The sequence below is a fragment of the Gossypium hirsutum genome, chromosome A09, assembly GCF_007990345.1.
Source record: "Gossypium hirsutum isolate 1008001.06 chromosome A09, Gossypium_hirsutum_v2.1, whole genome shotgun sequence".
Taxonomy (NCBI): Eukaryota; Viridiplantae; Streptophyta; class Magnoliopsida; order Malvales; family Malvaceae; genus Gossypium; species Gossypium hirsutum.
This window is the reverse complement of record NC_053432.1, coordinates 7,381,279-7,404,402: the sequence shown is the minus strand read 5'-3', so window position 1 is coordinate 7,404,402 and position 23,124 is coordinate 7,381,279. Positions and strand designations below refer to the sequence as shown.

General features: G+C 32.0%; 1 protein-coding gene and 1 long non-coding RNA gene across 2 annotated transcripts; both read right to left on the bottom strand.

The window, feature by feature from the left end:
• Nucleotides 1-2,181: 2,181 nt before the first annotated feature.
• Nucleotides 2,182-4,895, bottom strand: LOC107892373 (AAA-ATPase ASD, mitochondrial). Its single transcript, XM_016817443.2, has one exon. It carries the CDS (start codon nt 4,485-4,487, stop codon nt 2,919-2,921), a length of 1,569 nt encoding a protein of 522 aa, XP_016672932.1. The 5' UTR covers nt 4,488-4,895; the 3' UTR covers nt 2,182-2,918.
• A 1,547-nt stretch (nt 4,896-6,442) lies between these two features.
• LOC107892374 (uncharacterized) lies at nt 6,443-7,188 on the bottom strand. Its single transcript, XR_001682604.2, has 3 exons — nt 7,141-7,188; nt 6,980-7,048; nt 6,443-6,805 (listed from the first exon to the last, which is right to left on the bottom strand). It is a non-coding gene; the product is annotated as an uncharacterized lncRNA (long non-coding RNA).
• Between the last annotated feature and the right edge of the window lie 15,936 nt (nt 7,189-23,124).

Sequence of the window (23,124 nt, the reverse complement as noted above, 5' to 3'; positions counted from 1 at the left end):
GCCAATGGATATAGTATCTATTAAGCAGACATTTTGTGATCATAACAGACCAGAAATCACTACGAGAATTGATCCAACAAACCATCCAAACTCTGGAACAGTAGAAATGGCTCTCCAAATTGATTGGGTACGATTTTGAAATACGCTACCGGCCCGGGTAATTTAATGTAGTGGCAGATGAGTTATCAAGGGAAGTCAATGCTAGTTTGATGGCTTTTTCCCGGCCCTTGTTTGGTATCCTTGATAATGTTCGCCTAGAAATGGATAGTGATGCAGAAATGAAAAAAATTAAGGATCAAATATCAGCTGGACATGATGAACACTTTGAGTACATAGTGCAGGAGGGACTACTATTGTACAAGGGCAAAATCATGGTACCTAAGGAAGCTGCTTTACGCGCAGTGCTGTTTAGGGAATTTCATAGTTCAATCGTGGAAGGTCATGCGGGGAATGTGCGTACATTCAATCGACTATCGGTAAAATTTTATTGGAAGTGGATGCACAACGATGTGGGTTATTTTGTCCGCAATTGTCAAGTGTGTCAAAGAATGAAAAGTGATAGTTTAGCCCCCGTCGGTTTACTCTAATCGCTTCCCATTCCTCAGCAAGAGTTTGAAGATATATCCATGGATTTTATCACGGGGTTACCGAAGCTGAATGCAAGGAAGCCATCATGGTAGTTGTTGATCGTCTCACGAAGTATGGCCACTTCTTTGCTTTGCCAATACAATTTGATAGCAAATCCATTGCCAAAATAATGGTCGAAGGCGTGGTGAAACTTCACGGGATACCCCGTTCTATCGTAAGTGACCGAGATCGAATTTTTGTAAGTGAATTATGGACTGAGCTGGCTCGACTCTAGGGCATCGAGTTGTGTATGAGTTCTACATACCATCTACAGACGACGGCCAAACGGAGGCCCTAAATCGATGTTTGGAGATGTATCTACGTTGCATGACGGGAGATAATCCAGGAAAGTAGGAAAGTTACCTTGCTTAGGCCGAGTATTGGTATAACATTGCTTATCAATCTTCGGTAGGCATGACACTATTCAAGGCGTTGTATGGCCATGAACCCCTAACAATAGTAAGTTAGACAGATGGTGGTTCCTTAAATGCCCAGCTCGACCATGACTTGAAGGAACGTGATCTTCTGTTAAGAGAGTTGAAGAAGAATCTGTCCAAAGCACAAAACAGGATGAAAATGCAGGCCGATAGACATCGCCGAAAGCTGGAATTAAAAGAGGGAGATTGGGCCTTTGCACGACTGAAGCCGTATTGACAATTGTCACTGCATTTGAAGAGGTAACACAAGCTCAGTCCTCGATTCTTTGGTCCCTATCGTATACTCAAACGAGTGGGAACCGTAGCTTACATGTTGGACCTGCCGAATTCAACATGAATTCATCCCGTATTTTATGTCTCTTAGCTGAAACCATGTAAGGGACAACCACTTCAGTAGATTACTCAGCTTCCATTGTTGTTCGATCCAGGCGAAACTCAGTCCGTTGATCTGATGCCAAACCTTAAGGACAAGGTTCCTACACTTGGAGGGGGTGATGTTATGGACGAGCAAGAACATGAAAGAATCCACGTCAACACCAATGAGCTGGAGAACAAGGACCTACCAGTGAGTAGCATCGCACTAGTTGCTGAACGTAGAGGAATTCAAGAGAGGAGGCCACCTAAAGCGCTAACGGATTTTTTCTTGTTCTGAATGGTCAATAGACTATAAATAATTGTTTCATCAGTTATGCAAGGGCATGTAAAAACCTTGGAATATTTTTTCCTTTCTCTAAATCTATCCTCTACCTTCTCCTTCTGCTTTATTCTTCTTTCCCGAGCACAATTGTTTCTTAACATCGTCATTTACGAAAAACCCACGAAACATCTAGTTTCCTTTAAAGTACAAAATAAATTTCTTTTTAGTATGTACAAAGTTGCATGGCAAATCATTGTTTGTATATTCTATTAAAGAATAACCTCAATACAACATATGCAACTCTCTGAATTCCATCTCCACCAATAATGTAAGCCTAAGTTCCACTAATATGTCAATTAGATCGATAAGTCTTTGATCATGATAACTAATTATACTTATTGACAACAATTACAAATATCATAATATTTTTTACACATACCTAATTAATTCCATGATTCTGACTGCTATCAACAATCTTTGGTATCATGCTCACCTCATAATGTTCCAAAGATAGTTCCATAAGTTTATAGATATCATAAACAACCTTGGGATCTAAATGCACAATAATTTTAGCATAAAATCCCATGTATCCTCCTATAAATGCAAGAAACTCCTTAAATGATGGATGACATATTTTAAAACATCTTCTAATCAAGGGAAAATCATACCAACATGAAAATGTTAGGTTGACACATTTAATGAAGAAATCTATATAGTAAGCATTTATATGTTTTCCTTATTAGCAAAATTTAGAGCTAAACACTATTATTGATTCAGGAAAACCTTTTTCCTCTAATAGTCTGTACAAGAAATGAAATATATTAAAAAGAACTCCATAAGGAAAAAGTCGAGGCGTAATGGTCACCCACATCTATTCCTGAAACTTTCTTCACACATACGTGTGGTACAAGCCCCATACTATCTCTCTAATCACAGTGTTGAGACCAAGACAAAGACCACCACACGTTACAATACGGGCATACACATCATCCAAGTTGAAATATGTCTAGGAAATCGACGAATGCCCAACTCATTATCACAAAAAAACATGTAGTTTTCATCATTCCACGTTTCTTTAAAAGGGAAATTTTTTTATTTACTTTAAAAAGATTTTATATTTTGCAAAAATTTTTACTCATATTTTAAATATAAATTTAAATTTATACTAAATTTTTCTTTTGGACTTGACCAATGTATTACAATGATCAATTCATATATTAATGGGTGACCCCAATTTCTTTCACTTCTTCACCCACCTTTGCCACACCATTCTCTTTGACTTCTTTCACATCTTTACCGCTTTGTTCCTTTTCTTCTTTCTCAGGTTTTTTCCTTTGTTTTTCTTCTTCTTCTTTCTCCGCCATTAAACGAGCTTCATCCTCAACCTTCTTCTTTGCTTCCTCCTTAGTATCTTTAAGAGCTTCCACCAATCTCTTCAAACAAGTTTCCACATCGTCATAATCAGATTTCGGCATCAAATTCTCCGCAACATCAGCTGGTGTCATATTTGTTTCCCCCAACAATGATTCGATTTCTCCGAACAATGAATGAGAATCAACCTCCAAATAATTCTTCGCAAATACCTTGAATGCATCAAAGCAACAATAAGACAGTTCAATGTGTTTATCCATTCTTCCCCTCCTTATCAATGCCGGATCAAGCTTCTCAACATAGTTTGTTGTAAAAACAATGATTCTTTCACCCCCACAAGACGACCAAAGTCCATCTATACAATTCAAAAGTCCCGATAATGTAACCTTACTATTCTTTTTCTTTTTATCTTTCACCCTTTTGGTGACCGGATCCGAGTGCTCGTCTTCGTTTCCATCTTTCTCCGTCTTTTTCTCCCTTTGGCCTGTGAGATCGATAGAGCAATCAATATCCTCGATGACGATAATCGATTTGCTTGACGTATCAAGCGAAAGCCTTCTCAACTCCGTGTTTTCCTTCACTGCAGTGGGTTCGAGATCATAAACATCGTAGTTCAGTAGGTTTGCCATTGCCGCAATCATCGATGATTTCCCAGTCCCCGGAGGACCATAAAAGAGATATCCACGTTTCCAAGCTTTCCCAATTCTGGCATAGTAATCTTTCCCTTTGCTGAACTTGATCAAATCGTTCTTGATTTCCTCTTTCAATTTTGCATCCATAGCCAATGTATCAAACGTCGCAGGATGTTCGAACAGGACGTTGCTCCACTTGTTGCTTCGGTATCCGTCCCAGTCCTGGCTCGGATTATTCGAATAAAGCTTCCGTTGCCGGTTTCTCGTTTCGATTTCCTTGCCTTCCTTCATAACATGGCTAATATAAGATTGAGTGATCAATTCTCTATGGCGTTTATGAACTGTAAGCTTGTAAGATTTCTTTTCATCGTCAGTAGGGTAGATTGCAATCCGTGGTGTTTTTGAAAGAGTTCTCTTTGCAGACCACCAAATTTTAACCCTTTGAAATTCTTCAGCAATTTCTTCATTATAATCCATGCTAAGGACTGCGGATTGGCTATCTTTCACAACATCGGCCTTGAGACGCTTGGCCGATGCCGTTGACTTGTCGCTGAGGTAACTTTTGATTCTGGAATAGGCTTCGCTGCGCTTCATGCGTTCACCAGTGAACTCATCAAAAGTAATTTCGACATAAGGATATGCATATCTCACAATTCTATTGAAATACTTTTCGAAAGAGCCTTGAAGATGGTGAGGGAAGAACTGTTTAAAAACGGTATAAACAAGCATCAATGTTCCCATTGTAGAGCCTAAATGAGACCACATTTCTCCCACCATAGCCATTTTTTCTGTAACTCTTTAAAGTTACTTGGAAGTGTTTTTGAACTTTGGTAACTGCTCTCTGTATATATTGGAATAAAGGACTACCTATGACTTGGTGCTTAAGGTATAATTTCCTATATGATTCATGCTGAAAGTTTCCAAACAATTTCCAGAGTAGTTCACGTGTCATATGATTTGTTTGTCTTTATGTAGGCCGCCATTAATGACCAATGGCTTATCAGATAAAGCAATTGGAGATTTGACTTGAGTCAGTGAGACGGTAATAGGAGATTTTATAAGAGTTCACGTGAATTTGATATGATTAGGTGGCGACTTACGTAAGAAAGAAATGAAAACATATGAAAACATTTAGGCAATGGAATAAAGCTTTAATAGAATAGAGCAATAACGAAATACAGTTGTAATCAGTAATTTAATTATTTAGTTAAATGTAATGGAATAGGACTGTAATAATATTATTGTGTTTTGTTGTATGGAATAGATATACAATAGCATAAAGAAAAAAGCTAAAATGACTATAATACCCCTAGAAAAAACTTTTTTAGATATGAGTATTAAATTTTAACAAGATTATTATTAAATATTAATATAATTTAATAACATTCTTAATATAAATTTTTTTATTAAATTATATTAAAATGTTTATTTATTTTTTATTTTTTATATTTAAATATTTAAATAATTTATTTACTATATTTTAAAATAGTTCATTATTATTTGAATGTATTGCTTCTCAAGTTATGAGTTCAACTAAAATTTCATTTATTATTTACATAATTTTTATATAAAACTTTTTACATGTGTCATAATTTAAAATTAATTAATTGTATTAAACACAAAATTTTTATTAAAAAAAGAGTCACAAAGCATCCAAAAGAAAAAGAGCACCTTTTTATTTTTTTTTCAACTAAAAGAATCAAAAATATGTTTGTTGGGGCTTTTCTTTTTCTTCCCTTTTTTAATTGTTGGGGCTTTTCTCTCATTGCAAGTGCATCATTTCTCACCCTTTTTTTTTTGGTGTTTCAAGTCAAATACTTCTTTTTCGGATAGAGCTTGATTTATTTGATTAAAAATTGACTTCATCAATGTACTCAAAATAAAAAAGCTTTGCTTCCAATTTAAGTTTCCCTAGAATTGCCAATTTATTTGCTTAGTTACTTTGTCTACCAAATCCCAATGCTCCATAACAATACTCCTTCAACAGCTTTGCCATCCGGTTCAATACCGAAGAGATAAATACAATTTATTCTAATTGTTGAAGAAAATAAAACAAAATTCATTCAACTCTACACATCATCAGTAATGGGAAGATTATTATACCACAACAGTACCTTTGAAAAACTCAACAACAAGGTTTTTGCAACAAAATTGAGGTCTCTCAAAACTGTAAACTTGCTCATCCTGTTAAGCCAACAGGCTTTTAGTGTAAGAACTAAGCTACTCCAGGCAAGCCAAAAGTATATGCAAGTAAAATAAATGGGATATTGATAGGCATATGACTTAAGTTTGACACAAACTAGAATATAAGAAAGTGAAGTTGAAATAAAACTAACACTAGTATAAGGATACTTCTTTACTTGTCACTCGCTCTCCCAAAATGGAAAACCTATGGCTTTGCTTTATTGCAGAAATCTAAAAGAAAACAGCAAATAGGACCATGTTTCCAACAAAGCACATCATTATTTTCATTTTACATTAGTATCCCTTGAATGCAAAAATGGAGATTAACCCATTAAGATAATACGGTACCTAAAAAATGCCAGGCTACCTATTTTTCCTCCAGAAGAACTCTCGTGCAATAAAAAAGCGATGACAACTCTTTTTACTTAGCCAAGAGTCAAGCATAAGAGCAAAGAGTTTATAAAAGATACATGATAACAGCAAATATATTATCATTTAGCAACACATAATAATTTCCAAACATGAGTATTTTAACAAATAACTTATATAAAACATAAAATCAACTGCCAAGTATTTCCATTCAAATACAGTAAATAAAAGGACAACTGCATTATTAATTATAGGCTGATCTGATGAGCTATAAGCTCAACTAGGACGGTTATAACTCATAAGTCATACCAGTATGGTTATCTTCTATTCTTGTTCGCTGTTTTATTTGTTTGCTATTATTATTGACTACAAATGCATGTAACTATAAGTTCTTTCTAGCAACATAAAACTGAGAATAGTTGATTCACCACACATGCCAAAAATGAATGAAAAGTTAAATAGCAAAAATATAGAACCTCATATAGCTGCACGCTCTTGGACTCACTAAAGGCGTCATAAAAAGGCTTGCTCCAAGAATTGACCATAGCCTGACAAGGAAAATGAGTTAAAATGCATCATCAACAACAATAACCAGAAACAAGAGAAAAGAAAAGTTGGCAACCAACAACATATTTTGTTTCTCAGTTGCAATTCAACTAATTTGAACAGATTTGCAAATGATATAGCCTATATGTATATAAAAAGAACAAATCAATTTATACCTTACCACCGTATTGTTTTAGCTCAGACATATCATCAAAATATCCTCTATTCAATTCATCAGCATTGCCCTAAATCAAATTAAAACAATTATTCATATTAAATTTCATGGAAAAAAGAGCACGTAACAAAATTTTAATAAACAAACAAAGCTTAAACTTACAGTCTTGCTCGTTCTTTCTCGATTTTTTTCCTTGCTTGCAAGCTGCACACACAAGACAAAAAGTTACAAAGAACTATAACTTAAAAAATCAAATATTTTAGAGTTAAAAAAGGGGGAGATGGAGGAATTGCCTTGTAAATATCGAAGAAGAGAATGGATAATTTTGAAGCGAAATGTTGAGGAGGTGAAGGGGAAATCTTTGGGTCTCCTTAAACACTATTGAGAGAGAGAAAGAAAAAAGCAGAAAAAAGAGGACGAAAAAATTGGAATAGAGGAATATGGAAGAAACGGAGGGAGAAAATGTTTTACTTGATGCTGCGGTGAAGGATTGTCCGTCCGCTTTTTTCAGGTGAGAAAATGGGAGAGGGCAAAGTGGGGAGTGTGAAGGTATCCTTAAACACAGAATGAGTAATCGGTGGTGAAGAAACAGAATAGGAAACAAACATTTCATTGCAAAGGCCCGTAATGGAATAAGCCCGTAATAGGGAATTCCATTCAACCAAACATGTGTTTAGAATGGACCCACAGAATAGGGTTGTAATGGCCATGCCATTACATTGAACCAAACATGCTATTAGTTGGTGACCATTTTTATGGTCAAACCTCTTTTTGGTTAAAGTGGTTGACCCAATAAGCTCGTGCGGCTAGATATCACAATTTATTAGAAAAATAAGTTATGCACAGTAGAATTTAAAGTTTTCCATAAAATTGATGATATTTATAGTTTTAAATTTCATCAAATTGGATATTTGTGTTTTCTGAATTAAGGAGATTTGTCAAAATTTGAATATAGATATTTAGACTTTTTTTTTACTTTCAATTGAATGAATTTTCCTGCTATTCTCGAACCCTCAAATGTTTAGAGAGTGAGTTTTATTTAAGAACCGGATATAGGATGAAAAACGAGACTTTCTAGTAAGGAAAGTTGACTTTCTCTTGGGGAAAATCTAAAGCTAATATATTCGATCTCAAAAATTGGAATTATAATTTCCAATGAGTATGCAATTATAATCTCACAAATTTTAATAACAAGTACTCACAAAAAATAGAATTTAATCGAGTGGTTTTATTTAATAAGTGTTTATTTGACTAATCATTAGTCTCTATTTATAGAGAAAATAACAAGAGTTTTAATAGAAAAAAAATTTAACTGAATTGTAATATTTTAAGAGGAAACACGACTCCCACAAGGAGTGTATATGAAGGGGTAGCTAGGGTGTGAAAAAAATTTAAATTGAAAAAATCGAAGTGAAACACACCGATTTAATTAGTTTTTATGCTTGGTTTATTTGGTTTAATCAGTTGATTTTCGATTTTGACATTTTAAACCGAATAGATCAATTAAGGTCATAACTCATAAGGCAATAAGCTCATAACCTATTTACATGCCCAAACCCAAATTTAAACCTCACATCCAAATACTAATTAAAATCAATATTTTTAAAAACCGAATTCATTAAAATTTAAAACTCAATACCCATTAATATTTAAAACCAAAATTGATAATTTAATTTTTTACGATAATCATTTTAATTTTGATCATTTAATATATAAAAAATAAAATTGATATATACTCATTAACAAGAATAGAAGACATGAATGGTATGTTGACGATGTAAGAAAATCATTTTTTTTAAGTTCCTTAAGAATTGTTTGATTTAATTTTTAATATTTTTATAGTAAAATTGAAATAAAATTAAAAGTATTATGTTATACTAAATTGAAGAAAGAAGACAAATATGTAACACTCCCAAACCCGACCTAGACGTTAGAACCAAGTCTGAAGAGTTACATTAATGTTATTAGAAAAACTAACTTTTATAAACAAAGTAAAAAAAACGGCTAACAGATTATAACATCCCTAAGAACCCAATCGATAATTCAACAATCTTAGAAAGTCCTAATGCAAAAAAATAAAATAAAATAAAATTACAGGTAACATAAAAGGCGATAAAGCAAAATGACCGGGCTTCCATTATGCCGACTTGATTAAGACTGTGAGTTATCTATAATTCCATCAACAGACAAAATGAGTTGATAGCTCAGTGTGTAACCGATATAAATTCAATTAGAAGCATAAATATAATAGTACATTCCTAAACTTGTGTTCAAATCAGAATCAGAGGATATCCAGTATAGTCTTAACCAGTCAAAGGAATATCAGAACAATTTAAGTTTAGATATAGAACAGATAAAAAATAGTGCAGTTTTTCCTACCCCCATCCGCTACACACGATCTCTGACCAACCCAACACACCGTTAAGGGAATTTAAATACTCATCCAGCCCTACACACCACATAGTGTTGGTCCGACATGTTCAACATGATTGTAGACTAGCTGTCAGATCAAATTGTGATAAGACGCTAGATTCACATATAAATTGTGGCTTAGCCACTGGACTAGAACATATCACTTCCTCCTTTACACAATTCCCACCCAATGTAAATGTAGATTACAAATGTCAGGTATCAAGAACTTATACTCAGTTATGCAGATACAGTTCATAGTCAGGTAATACAGATCAATATCATCAATAGTCATCCCAATTAGTATACATCTAGATAGTCAATTATTCAATCTCAGATCATTAGATAGCAACTTATAGGGTCTAAATCAGGTCATATGTACACTACGGAGGCCTACGCTCGCGTCAAATGAAGCTTATGGCCCCAAGGATAAAACTCACTTCTAACCCACACGCCCGTGTGAATTTACACAGCCTAAATGACTGGCTTGTATGGCTTTACACGGCTTGACACACGCCCGTGTCATATGTCCGTGTAGTCCTAAATCGTAAATAGTGGGTCACACGACCTGGACACACGCTCATGTCTCTGGCCTGTGTGGTCTTTAATGACAAACAGTGAGTCACATGGCCTAGACACACGCCTGTGTCTCTGGTCCGTGTGGTCCTTAATGATAAACAATGAGTCACATGGCCTGTCACACGATCTAACACACGACCATGTGATGCACACGGCCTACCACACGGCCTGGCATACGATTGTGTGGCGTCGATAGTCATGGTTTCTGGAGTCCAAATTTTGTAAAGACTCGGGTTTTTAGCATGCACCTAATGTAGTTTTTGATGTAGGAGTAACGCAGAGGAACACCGAACCCTAGAATGACCATCCAATAACCAATGCAACAACTATTCTCAATTAACACAAGAATTACTATACATAACTAAATCTTATGTCGAAAAACTTCGACACGACCTGCCCACTGGATTTTAACACTCACCTCGCATGCAATCTTTAAAATGGAACTAACATGTTGGTAAAACAGTTCCCGCAAGATCCTTGCCTAAAAAGGGAGTCAAACGTATTCTTAAAATAGAGAATTCGGGTAGCAAAACAATTTCAACCAAAGAAAAAAAACAACCAAAAACTCGCAGAACAAAAAGAATTTACGATAGAACTTACACAGAGATCTTTCAACGATGCAACGAACAACGTAAGTCCCTTAATTAGTCCTGGTAGCCACTTTATAGACATATCAAAAAGAAAAAAAAGAAAAAGGAAGGAAAAGAAAAAAGAAAAAAGAACGAAAAAAGGAAGGAAAGAAAAGAAAGGAAGGAGAATGGAAAAGGGAAAAGAGAGAGGGAAACGTTAAATTCTATTTTAACTACTGATAAGATTTCTAACATTTAGTAAAAATATTCCTTAATGCATACAACGAGACTCAAATACGAGATCAAGTAGAATACAAAAGCTTAACCAATGAACCAACATGCTCATTCTTGACACCAATTCACATAGAATTAAATTTATGTCGATTGTTCAAGGATAGAGATTAACTTAGAATAAAATAATAAAATATTCCAAATATGAAACTCAAACCCCTAACCCCAAACACATAAACAGTAATACATAGCCACAAAAACAAAGATCTAATTACAACAGAATTCAACAGGCAAGCATTCAAATTTTTGGGGCGTTACAAATTATATGAAAAAAATAAATGAAATAAAATTATAAGTAAATTAAAATTTATTTTTCCAATTAAAAAAATCTAAAATCCAAAAAGCTGAACTGAACCAAGAATTTTCGGTTCATTTTATTTGGTTTTGCTCCTTAGGTTGGTTCGATTTATTCAGTTTACATGGATAATTTGATTTATTCGGTTTTTGGTATAAAAAACCCGAACCAATCAAATGCGCACCCTTAGGGGTAGCAACAACACTCTTTCGGGACTAGGGTTTGCCTCCCCTTGCTTCTAAATTGGGGCTATTAGGCCTCGTCATGCATCGGGTTAATTATATGTGTTATCTAGTCTTTAAACTAACTCATATAATTTGTCTAACCCAATGAATATATTTCCTAAACCCAAAAATATTAATTAATTAATTAATTAGTTAATTAATTAAATTAAGTTAATTAAACTAATTAATTTTACCTTAAACCAACCCAATTTTAATTCTGTTAAAATCAATGGCAACTTTACCATACTAAAATCTATGAGCAAGTTAATTTGATTAACTTGTTCTTATGAAACTATTATGACTTAATTAATTTAATTTCCACTTAGACCTCTAATAATTTAATTACAAATTAATTAAATAACAATTCGAAGAAATTAATTAATTTTTGAGTCATCTCTTGTTCATATCGAGAAAATGCATTCATTGTGGATAACGATACATGCGATCTATTTCTGTAGTTTGTCGTTTCACATTTTTTTTACATTGTTTAATGCAAACCATCAAGATTATATTGAGCTAGTGGAAAGACCATTAGACATATATAATTAGGGCTCAAATAATTTGTAATTAGGCTTCGACTCTTCATCTATTAATTACAACATTATTTAATTATGTGATTCCACTAAAGTACCATGATTAAGGTTCTGTGTGGTATACTGTCAGTCCAAACAGTTATACTTATATCCTCTTGCATTACAATTTGACCATATAATGCAACTTAATATTAGTGAAACCTTAAGAATAAAAAAAATCAATATTTGTTTATACATTTTACTTTTAAGTAAGAAAATCATTAAAGACAATCATATAAAAAATTAAATTATTCATATTAAAATATTTATTTATTCAATCATATGAAATTTAGAATTAAATGATGATGGAATAATTACACCAAAAGCACAAATCCTAACGTTAATCCTAAAACTAATGAATGTTGAGTTATTTTCTAAAGTAACAAATATCACTTTACTATTCAACATCTAATTTCCTTCGGTTCCCAAAATGAGCAGGGGTTAAGGTTTCAATCAAATACAACCATCAAATTTAGAAAGACACAAAAACCCAAAAACATGAAAATGAGGCTACCGTTGGAGCAACACGAAAACCTTATAATATTGAGAGAATATGGGTGAGTCTCCTATCCCAAAATTTTATCTTATATAATAAACTACCTCGTTAATCCTCTTAAAATATTGTCATTCCTATTTAATCGGAAAGATGATTGTGCATGTAATGTGATCAATCCTCGTTTAAGTAAACCATTATTCAAAGACCAGAAACATTGCTTCCCAACGTACCAAGCCCTTTGATAAACCGTAAAATATACATATTTTTACCCCATGTTTAACGCATTTTATGGATGATTTCTCATTAGAATTGGTGAATTCGATGCTCCTAATGCTTTAATTTCATGTTTTATACTTAAGAGAGTATAGGAGAGCGAAAGGAACGAGAAACGGGCCAAAAATAGAGAAAATAGACCAAAGTACGAAATCAACACGGCCTGGACCTCCTCACACGGGCATACCACACGGCTGTGTCAATCTGGCAGAATTGGAGCACGACTCACACGGGCATAGCACACGCCCGTGCCATTCTAACAGGCTTGAACACGGCCTGAAGTAATCGCACACGAGCATGTCACACGGGCGTGTCCCTACTGAGCCCAAGTTAAGTCCAATTCGGAAAAAGGCCACTTTTGAGGGCTTCTAGGCATTCCAAAGCCTATAAATACACCCTAGAAGAGGAGAAAAGGGGAGACGGAGAATAAGGGGTAAGGAATTACTCCAAGGAAGCCGATTGATTCATCTCAGAAGCCGGATTCATCATCAAGGCTGAAGATCTCTCGTCAATTTCCCTTCAGGAATTTTGGGTTTTCTTTATGTTTTATATTTGTTATTCTTCTGAGATGTTTTCTTATTTAGTTATGAACTAAATCCCCTAAATACCTAAGGGGAATGAAACCTAGGACGAATCTTATTATTATTTTCTGAATCGTATGATAAATATTTAACTTGTTCTTAATTATGTGTTCGTAATTCTTATTTTGATATCCCAGGATACTGATTCAAGACATGCTCTTACTCAGAGAAGGAATAGACCCTGTCTAAGAGTACTTTTTTTCATAATTAAGCGGAGTTGATTGCGCGCCTAGAAATAGGGTGACAAGATTTTGCCGGATTAAGGTGAAACCTAATAAGGGGATCCATAAATCGAGTTAATGCAACTCTAGAGTGTTAATTAGAGAAAATTCTCAGTTATTCAATCTAGGGATTAGACGTTATTAGTCTTGAATAGGGATAATAACATAACTTAGGGATCTCTACAGAATAAGTTAAATGAATAAATAGTCTAATTCGGAGCCAGAATAACAAGTAAAGTCTAGGTGGATTTTTCCTTAGGTATTGTCTCAAGTCAATCGATTTTCCCAAAAATAATTCCCCAATTCTTTTCTCTGTGCGTTCTTAGTTTAGATAATTAGTTAATTAAAACAAAAACCCATTATTCTTAGGCTAGATAATAAAAAGATAGTCATTACTAGTACTTTTATTTCCTTTGGGTTCGACAATCCCGTCTTGTTAAAACTATACTACTATTCGATAGGTATACTTGCCTACATCATGATAATAGTTAGTTCAAGAACAAGTAATTATAAATATTTAAAACCTATCACGAAATCTCATGATCACCCTCATTCCCTTGAAAACTAAGGTCTTCATCTCCCTAATCTCTATCATTACTGACACCTCATGCCACTTCGATGGCACTATCAACCGTTTCCTCCTCCGCTTACTCGACTACCAAGCCCACCAACTCCATCGCTTCTTCGTTGTGTCTATATATATGTACTCTTAACAAAAACACGAATGGTAGAAATGGTTTCTTCTTCCCCTTTTAATTTGCAACAGGAAGGAGAGGTAGTGCAGGGAACAAATTAAGAGTGTCGCGGGGTTTATCGATGATGGCGACGATGAATTGCATGAACAAAATAGGAGCAAAAATTCTCTACATAATTTCAATCGAATGAATCAATGGGTGTCTCAACACTCCTCCAGTAGCTTGCGTCGGTGACATGGTCATGGCCACCGTAAAAAAAGGAAAGCCTGATTTGAGGAAGAAGGTGTTGCCCGTCGTCATCGTTTGACAATGTAAACCTTTGCGTAGAAAGGACGACGTCTGCATGTACTTCGAATGTGAAAAAACAATTCCTTTGTTTCCCCATATTTATGTCTTAAGTTGCTTCTTTTGATAATAGGGGTACAAAATTTTGATTTTTTGGTTGCTCTTTAATGGGAAGCATAGAGTAAAGGAAAATCACCAGTTTTAAAAAGCATGATGTCGTTCTTTATCTATCGCATTGTGTTACTGGTATATTTGATTTAGTTGTTACCATGTAAAACTAATATTTATGTTTCATTGTGAAACTTAGTTTGGGTTATCTATATGTTTACAGATAATGTTGGTGTTATTGTCAATCCCAAGGGATAAATGAAAGGTAAGCCAACCCATCATCTTCATTCTATTTTGGCACACCTAGTTAGAATAATATTTGCTTATTGAATTGTGGGGTTCCAAATGAAGTTTCTGGTTCTTTTGCTATTGCAATGTTAGATATGAAATTCGAGAATATAGTTAATTCTATTGTTTGAAGTATCTTGTTGATTTCATGGTTTGTTAAGTTCTGGAAACAAATCATTATTGAGTTTTGTAGCTAGGTATGTGTCTTTTTTACTCCATTAATGCAGTTGCAGTTGGAATGGGGGAGTGGGGAAGTGATGCCTTTGATGCCATTATTTTGATAATCAATTGCCACATGGATGAAGTTACTATATGGCTCTTCCACATAACTGCCTCAAATAGAAGTTAAGAACGATGAATTCAACGTTCTTAAACGAAAACTTTGCCACAGTCTTACTAGAAAATGCGTACTTATTGTAGTGTTTCTTACCCAGAGATAGCGTAGGCAGCAACATCGCTCACCATCTAGCAGTCTAGGCTTCCAGAGTTGGTTTGAAACATTGAAGGTGATGGGACTTATTTGCATTCATCCATTCTTTGGTGGAAAGGAGAGAACAACGGAGGAAGAGGAGCTAATAGGTGCATTTTTGGCGTTTGTTCTGAGAACAGTGTTTTGCTAAAAGACGGTATTACCTTAAGGTTCGGATCACGATCACAAAGCAGTGAATGCCAACGGACTGAGTACCTGTTTAGTAGTGCTTAAAAAAAAGCAGTTTGGATTCTAAAAGCACATTTAGAAGAAAAGTTGTGTTAAATAAGTTGTTTTTGGTTGAAATTTTTGACTTTTCAAAAGTATTTTTGGAAAGCATTGAGAGTTAAAATTTTTAACTTTTCCTCTTTCAAAAGCACTTTTAGTATTTAATTACTTTTTCATCCCTCCAATAACATAGTATTTTCTCTTTTTTTTTCTTGGTGCTTAATTACAAATGTATTAAAATCATTAATTAAAAATATATTTTTTAAAATACTAATTACAAATATTTAATGGTTATATTTAAATATTTAAAATATAATTTATATATTCTAATTAAATTTTATAAATAATTAATATTTATTGCTTACAAATATTTAAAATTTATATTTCATATATTAAAATATTAACAACAAGTTATAATAAATTTTTTATATTCTTACTAAAATATAATAATATTAACTAAGTTAAACATTATTTAAATGCATATTTGTTACTCGATAATAACATATCTAAAATAGACATTTTATTTCTCAAAAACACTTTTTGACAGCAATGTTAAACACTCAAAATTTAAACCAAACTTCTTAAAAGTATTTCTCAAAAGCATTTTTCCGCAACACTTTTCAAAAGCATTACTAAACTAGCACTGAATGCTGAGGATATATCTAGGTTGGACTTTTCAAAGATATAACGAATCCAGAAATACTATTTAGGGGTAAATTTATATTAGCATATTATTGATATATTTTTTTACAATCCAAATCGATCAACTTAAAAATTATATTAAAATTAAAAATTATATAGCTAAATAGCTAATTGCAATACAATCATTCAATCTTTAGTGGAAACAATGATTATTTAATTAATAAAATATCAAATGCTATGTATATATCTAGTAAAATAATTAAGAAATACTCTTAGATTTACATATTCATATATAAAATCTTAATAAAATTATAAACCCTAAACCCTAAAATTTGGAATTTTTTTTTCTTTTGGTTACTTATAAATAATATAGAAGTATAGAAGTATAAAAGAAATTACGAAAGTAAGTCAAAATATTTAAAGAATACCATGAGTTTTTTTTCCTTATTCTTCTTCTTTGGTGATAATATCTTCTTTTATCTTATAAATTTGTTAATTACTTTCTCCCACTACTACTCTTTTTTTTTTTAGTTTGTTCTAGGCTGTTTCTTTTTCAATTTTCTGGGTAAAAGTTTTTATCCTTAGTTGTTATATATATTTTTAAAAAAATTGATGATTTTTTTTAGTGTAACTTCCTTTCACTACAGCAGAATAGGTTGACAATTAGCGGTGCTTCTATAAAATTTCCGCTATAGATCGAGCATTTAGCGACGCTTTTTAAAAAAATGCCGCATAGGTCGACCATTAGCGGCACTTGTTCAAAAACGCCGCAAAAAAAGTTAGCACAACGCCGTTGTTTTATGTTGAGCTTTAGTGACATTAGCGGCGCTTTTTGGAAAACGCTGCTATAGATCGAGCATTAGCGGCGTTTGTAGAAAAACACCGCTATTACTGAGCATTGGCGGCGCTTTTTAAAAATGCCGCTATAGGTCTACCCACTAGCGGCGCTTTTTCAAAAAATGCTGCAAAAAATTAAGCACAACGCCATCGTTTTATGTTGAGCTTTAGTTGCATTAACGACGCTTTTTGGAAAACGCCGCTATAGATCGAGCATTAGCGGCACTTTTTAAAAAACGCCGCAAAAAACATTTTATCTGTCTAATAACTGGTTTATTTATATTAATTAAAGTACAATTTATTTTTAATTGAATATTTAAATTCTTAAAAAAAGTAATGACATGTAGAAAAAAATTGAGAGTAAAAACATAGAAAAATATTTGTTAAAAATGAAAAAAATTAAAAATGCTATTATTTAAAATGACTGATTGCTTTTGAAGTTGTATTTTAAATAATTTCTTATACAATTGTAAAAGAGATAGTATTATTTTTAAAATATTGAATTAATTATCATTATAGTTTAGGGTTTATGGTTTAGGGTATATGATTTAGGGTTTAATGTTTAGGGTATATGGTTTAGGGTTTTTGGATTATGAGTTTAGTGATAATTATGGTTTAGGGTTTAATTTATGGGTTTAAGGTTTAGGGTTAGGGGTTTATGGTTTATAATTTAGGGTTTAAAAGATAGAGGGTTAGGCTTTAGGGTTTAGAGTAATTAATATTTTTTAATTTATATATTAAATATGTTAAATAATTTAATTATATTAAATTATGCAAAATTATGCAAGATATTAAATTATCTATTTAAAATTGATATGAAAGATATAATAATTCAATATAAAAATTGCTCATAAAAGAAGTCAATTATTAGCGGGATTTAGGGTTTGGGGTTTAAGGGTTAAGAGTTAAGGGTTAGGGGTTAGTGTTTAGGGTTTAGGATTACCAATGTTTAATTGCTCATAAAAAATATGCAAAATGTTATGCATTTTCGGTGTTTTCATCAAAATATGGCGCAAAAATGTAATAAGAGTGCAACAGGTTGTTCTTTACCGGCGTTTTCAACAAAAAACGCCCCAAAAATGCATTAAGAGTGCAAAACGTCGTCGTTTTCCATGCTTGTTTTTAGTGGTGTTTCCTCAGAAATGCCACAAAATGTTGTTCTTTACCGGAGTTTAGAACAAAAACACCACAAAAATGCATTAAGAGTACAAAATGTTGTCGTTTTTTATCCTTGTTTTTAGTGGCGTTTCAACAAAAAACGCCGCAAAAGGTTGTGCATTACTGGCATTTTCGAAAAAATGCCGCTAAGTTGTATTAAGAGTGCAAAATGTCCGCGTTTTTATCCTTGTTTTTAGTGGCATTTTCGACAAAAGTGCCGCAAATATGTATTGTGAGAGGAAAATGACGTCATTTTTATCCTTGTTTTTTGTGGCATTTTCGACATAAACGCCGTAAAATATGTATTAAGAGAGCAAAAGGTCGTCGTTTTTATCATTATTTTTACTGGCGTTTTCAACAAAAATGCCGCAGATGTGTATTAGTTGTTTATGTAAACGACGTCGTTTTTATCCCCCGAATTTCCTTTACTTTCCCCCAAATCAAATTTCCCTGATTTCTTTTCACCAACTTCCTAACTTTTATTCCCCCAATTTCCCCCAAGTTCTTCTTCCCCAAATTTTGCAATCCCTAATTTGCCAACTTCCTAAATCCCTTTTGATTGAAATCCCCAATTTCCCAAATCCCTGTATTTCTTCCCTAATCCCTTGTAATAATCAAAATCATTTCAGTTTTTGTTTTAGCCTACTTTTTGGTCGAAAACTCTTTGACTCTTCTTTTCGCCACTTCAAAAGGAAATTCTTCACGTCTTCTCACCACCCCCGCCACTAGAAATTTGGATCCTAGAGGTATTTTTCAACCATTTGCATGTCCACATAATCATCGTTCTCATTGTCAGCTATTGTGTTTTTGTTTGCTCACTGATTTGGTTTGGTGTATCAAACTGTTCTCACTTAAAAAAATGCCTCCTTTATGTGATATAGAACTAGGCAGAATTTGAAAAAAAAGTCATTTTAAAAAAATATTTAGGGTTTTCTGTATTTTTTAGGATATAAAACACGCTTTTTGATTTTTTAAATATATAAAATTTGTATTTTACATATACGAGATAATATTGTTGTATAGAATGTGTTTTTTTTTCTTGTTTATTTTGTATTTGTTGAATGATGGACTTTTTATTTGTAAAATTATTTGACTTAATTTATATAATTTATAAAATCAATATATTTTTCATAGAAAAACGACACTCTAATGATGACTAATAACCTTATATATTTAGAAGGTATTAAATTTGTCATTACTCGATCCAACATTGTCCAAATTTAAAGCATTGAAAATGTTGTAATGTTTTGTTTACATGATTAGGGGAGGAGTCACTATCTCAGTCACCAATATACTGTGAAGGACTGTTGCATCACTAAGAAGGTACTGTTTTCTATTTATTAATTTCCTTTTTTATTAGTCAAGATTAAGTAGAGTGCAATTATAATTAATTCGGATTGAATTGATTAATTAAATTGAAAATTAGTTAGAGTCATTACTGTTTAGACAGGATTGCAGTCCCTTTGTTTGCTATTGGACCATGTTGTTAAGGCATGCATCTATTAACATCGTTTGATACTTATTGTGTTGTGCTTGCAGCGTAGTAATATATGTCGCGTTAATATCAGTCATTTGTTTTGTTTGTAATGTATGCTCGTGAGAAATGGCTTGATGATTTCAAGTAATAGTTGAATATTTGTATTGGTTGGATTGTCATTACTTTCTAGACATGATTGAATGAATAGAACGATATCATGTAACAACTTTTTGTTTTGGGAAAACCTGTGCCTATTTTAAGCTGGTGAAAAGGAAAACTTTTACCTGTTTTAAGCTGTTTTAAGAATACATGTTGATTGAAAGAACTTGTAAGGAAGCTTATTGCTGAATTTTGACTGTTGAATTCATGCTGATTGAAAGAACTTGTAAGGAAACAACAAACGAAATTCTTATATATATAGGAATAGGATATTGTTAAAGTAGCAATTCATCATGTGATTGAAAAGTATATGTCATTTTTTATGTTTGATTTTACCTAATTCATGATAGTGATTATGATAAGATATTTTCTTGGGTTGTTTATTTGATCTGAAACTCATATATATTTGTGAATATTGACATTTGGTCAAGAATTCTAGGTTTACAGCTGCTGCAGCGCCTTCGGTAGTCTTCCGCATGTAAAATAAATTTTAGTTATTTATATAGGGATTAAAAGTAAAATATAAGGTTAAATATATTTAATACATGTCATATATTATTAATTTTATTTTCTTACTCATAATATGAAGTCAAAGATATTTAAACTATGTTTAAAAAATATTCATCAAAATAATTACTAAATTTATTTTATAACCATAATTTCCTCCTTATGTATAAGCAAATTTGAGGCTTTTGGTAAATAATATTAGGATGTAATGCCTAAAATATTTATTGCAAAATTTAAAATATACATGTTTAATAACAATATTAATTTCATATTACATAGTTCACCTTAAATTTTTTAATTGAAATTATAAAAGGTAACTTTCAGAATTAGAATTGTAATAGCCCATTTTTGTCCGGCCCATTTCAGTATTTAAAATAATAAACCTCCAAAAAATAAAAATAAAACAAAGTACAAGTCCAGTACAAAATTACAAACATATAATTTGGCCCAATCAGAATGACCCATTACTTGAAAAGATTTAAGGTCCATCTATAAGCTTGACTCATATGGAAATATAATCTTTAAGGATATGCAATCTTAGATATGATACAATCTTAGATATGATATGCAATCTTAGATATGATATGCAATCTTGAAGATATGATCTTGTAATCTTGGAGATTTAATTTGTAGATATCCTTTAATCTTAACCGTTGATGTAATTGATCTGTATCGTTGGATTTGGGGAGGCTCAACTATAAATAGAGGCCTCTCCCTTCATTGTAAAGGACTGGAGTTTTGGGAAGCAATAAGAATTCTTGAGAGCATTCACTCAAATTTCTCTCCCTCTTGCATTCTTACTCTATGTGGTTTGTTCTTATTTTATTTTTCGTCTATCTTAGTTTTCAACCTTTTTTTTAATTTTAATTTCTTCATTTTTCAAATATGTATATTTATTCCTATCTTTTATACATTTGATTATGTATTTTATATATTATAATATTTAACCTTTTTATATAGTTTATTTTCAAATATATATTTTCTATGCATGTATATATATTATATTATCATTTCATGTATTTTGAACTATTGCATTATATTTTTATAATTTGTAAATGTTCTATTTATTCATTTTTTTAGTGTATGTCATTTATCTTATTTGTGCATAGTTTCATTTTTTTTATATGCTATGTTTAATTATTTCTTTTATGTGCGATTTTATGATATATATTGTTGTATAATTTTGCATGTATTATGTTTTTCTTTTAGTTTACTCATGTTTTTATTTGTTTATTATCTTATATTTACCCTAGTATGATTTTTTTCCATTAAACGTATGTTCATGTTATTTAGTTTTGTCTTAATGATATTATTTATGTTTGTATGGAAATGTTAGAATATTTTGTACATCTATGCTTCATGATGCATTAATATGTCATCCTAAAACGTCATTTAAAATAATATTCCAAGGTTTTTTAAAAAAAAATAAAAGCCAATGCTTGATGTTTGGAAACTTCGAGAAAGGTAGTGCCACGACTTACTGGCTTGCGACTTTTCTCGTTGAATTCGAATAGTCAAGCACCCTTCTAAGTGATTTTGAGTTTTCAAAACTTAAACAATTATTTCGAGATTTCAAAACATAGTGTCCTATCTTACTGGATATGGGGTTTTGTTGTTTCGAGATAGAAATTTTCGAAAGACGAGCTTAGTTTCGAAGGTTTTAAAATATTGCGTCCTAACTTACTGGATGTGATGTTTTGACTCGTTTGAAATAAGTGAGCCTTAATTTTCAAAATTGAGACATTCTAATTAAAAGAGGTTTGCATCTTAAAACTTTCAAATTTCCGACATTAAAGACACTTGATAATCAATTAGGTACCAATTTTTGGGCATTACGAGGGTGCTAACCCTTCCTCGTACGTAACCGACTCCCGAATCCGTTTTCTCGACTTTCGTAGACCAAAATTAATGTTTTAAAACAAAACATTTTATAAGGTGATCCAATCACACCTAAAAAGATTGGTGGCGACTCCCGTTTTCGTTTTTCTTAAAGTCGATTCCCATTTTCCAAAACTCGATTTAAAAATGGTCTCGACAGGAATATATACAAATCTTAACTTATTCTTCACATCGTCAATTTTATTTTTATTATTTTTTTCCAAGGAACAAAGTTGACATTTAATCTTATACGGTTTTCGACTTTTTTATACACAATTTTTAAAATTATATAATTTGGATTAATTTATTTAAATATTAATTAATTAATATAATTTGGATTAATTTATTTAAATATTATTTAATTAAAATAATTTTTTTCCAGGTGATTTTCCACATCGTCAAATTTTATTATTATTATTTTTTTTCCAAGGAACAAAGTTGACATTTCATCTTATACGGTTTTCGACTTTTTTATACACAATTTTTAAAATTATATAATTTGGATTAATTTATTTAAATATTATTTAATTAATATAATTAAATACATGATATCATAGCTTACGTAACTTACATAATACATAAATATATATCATATAATAACTTACGCAACTTACATAACTTACATAATACATAAATATATATCATATAATAACTTACATAACTTGCGTAATACATAAATATATTTCATATCATAATTTACATAACTTACATACCTTACATAAATTTATATCATATCATGACTTACATAACTTACAAAACTTACTTAACTTACGTAATACATAAATATACACTTGAAAATCCCGCAACTTACCTGAATTAGTTTACACCCATTAGATACTTGATACTTGATACTTGTTATGTATTATCTATTTTAGTAACCGTAATTTATTGTCAACTTTAGACTT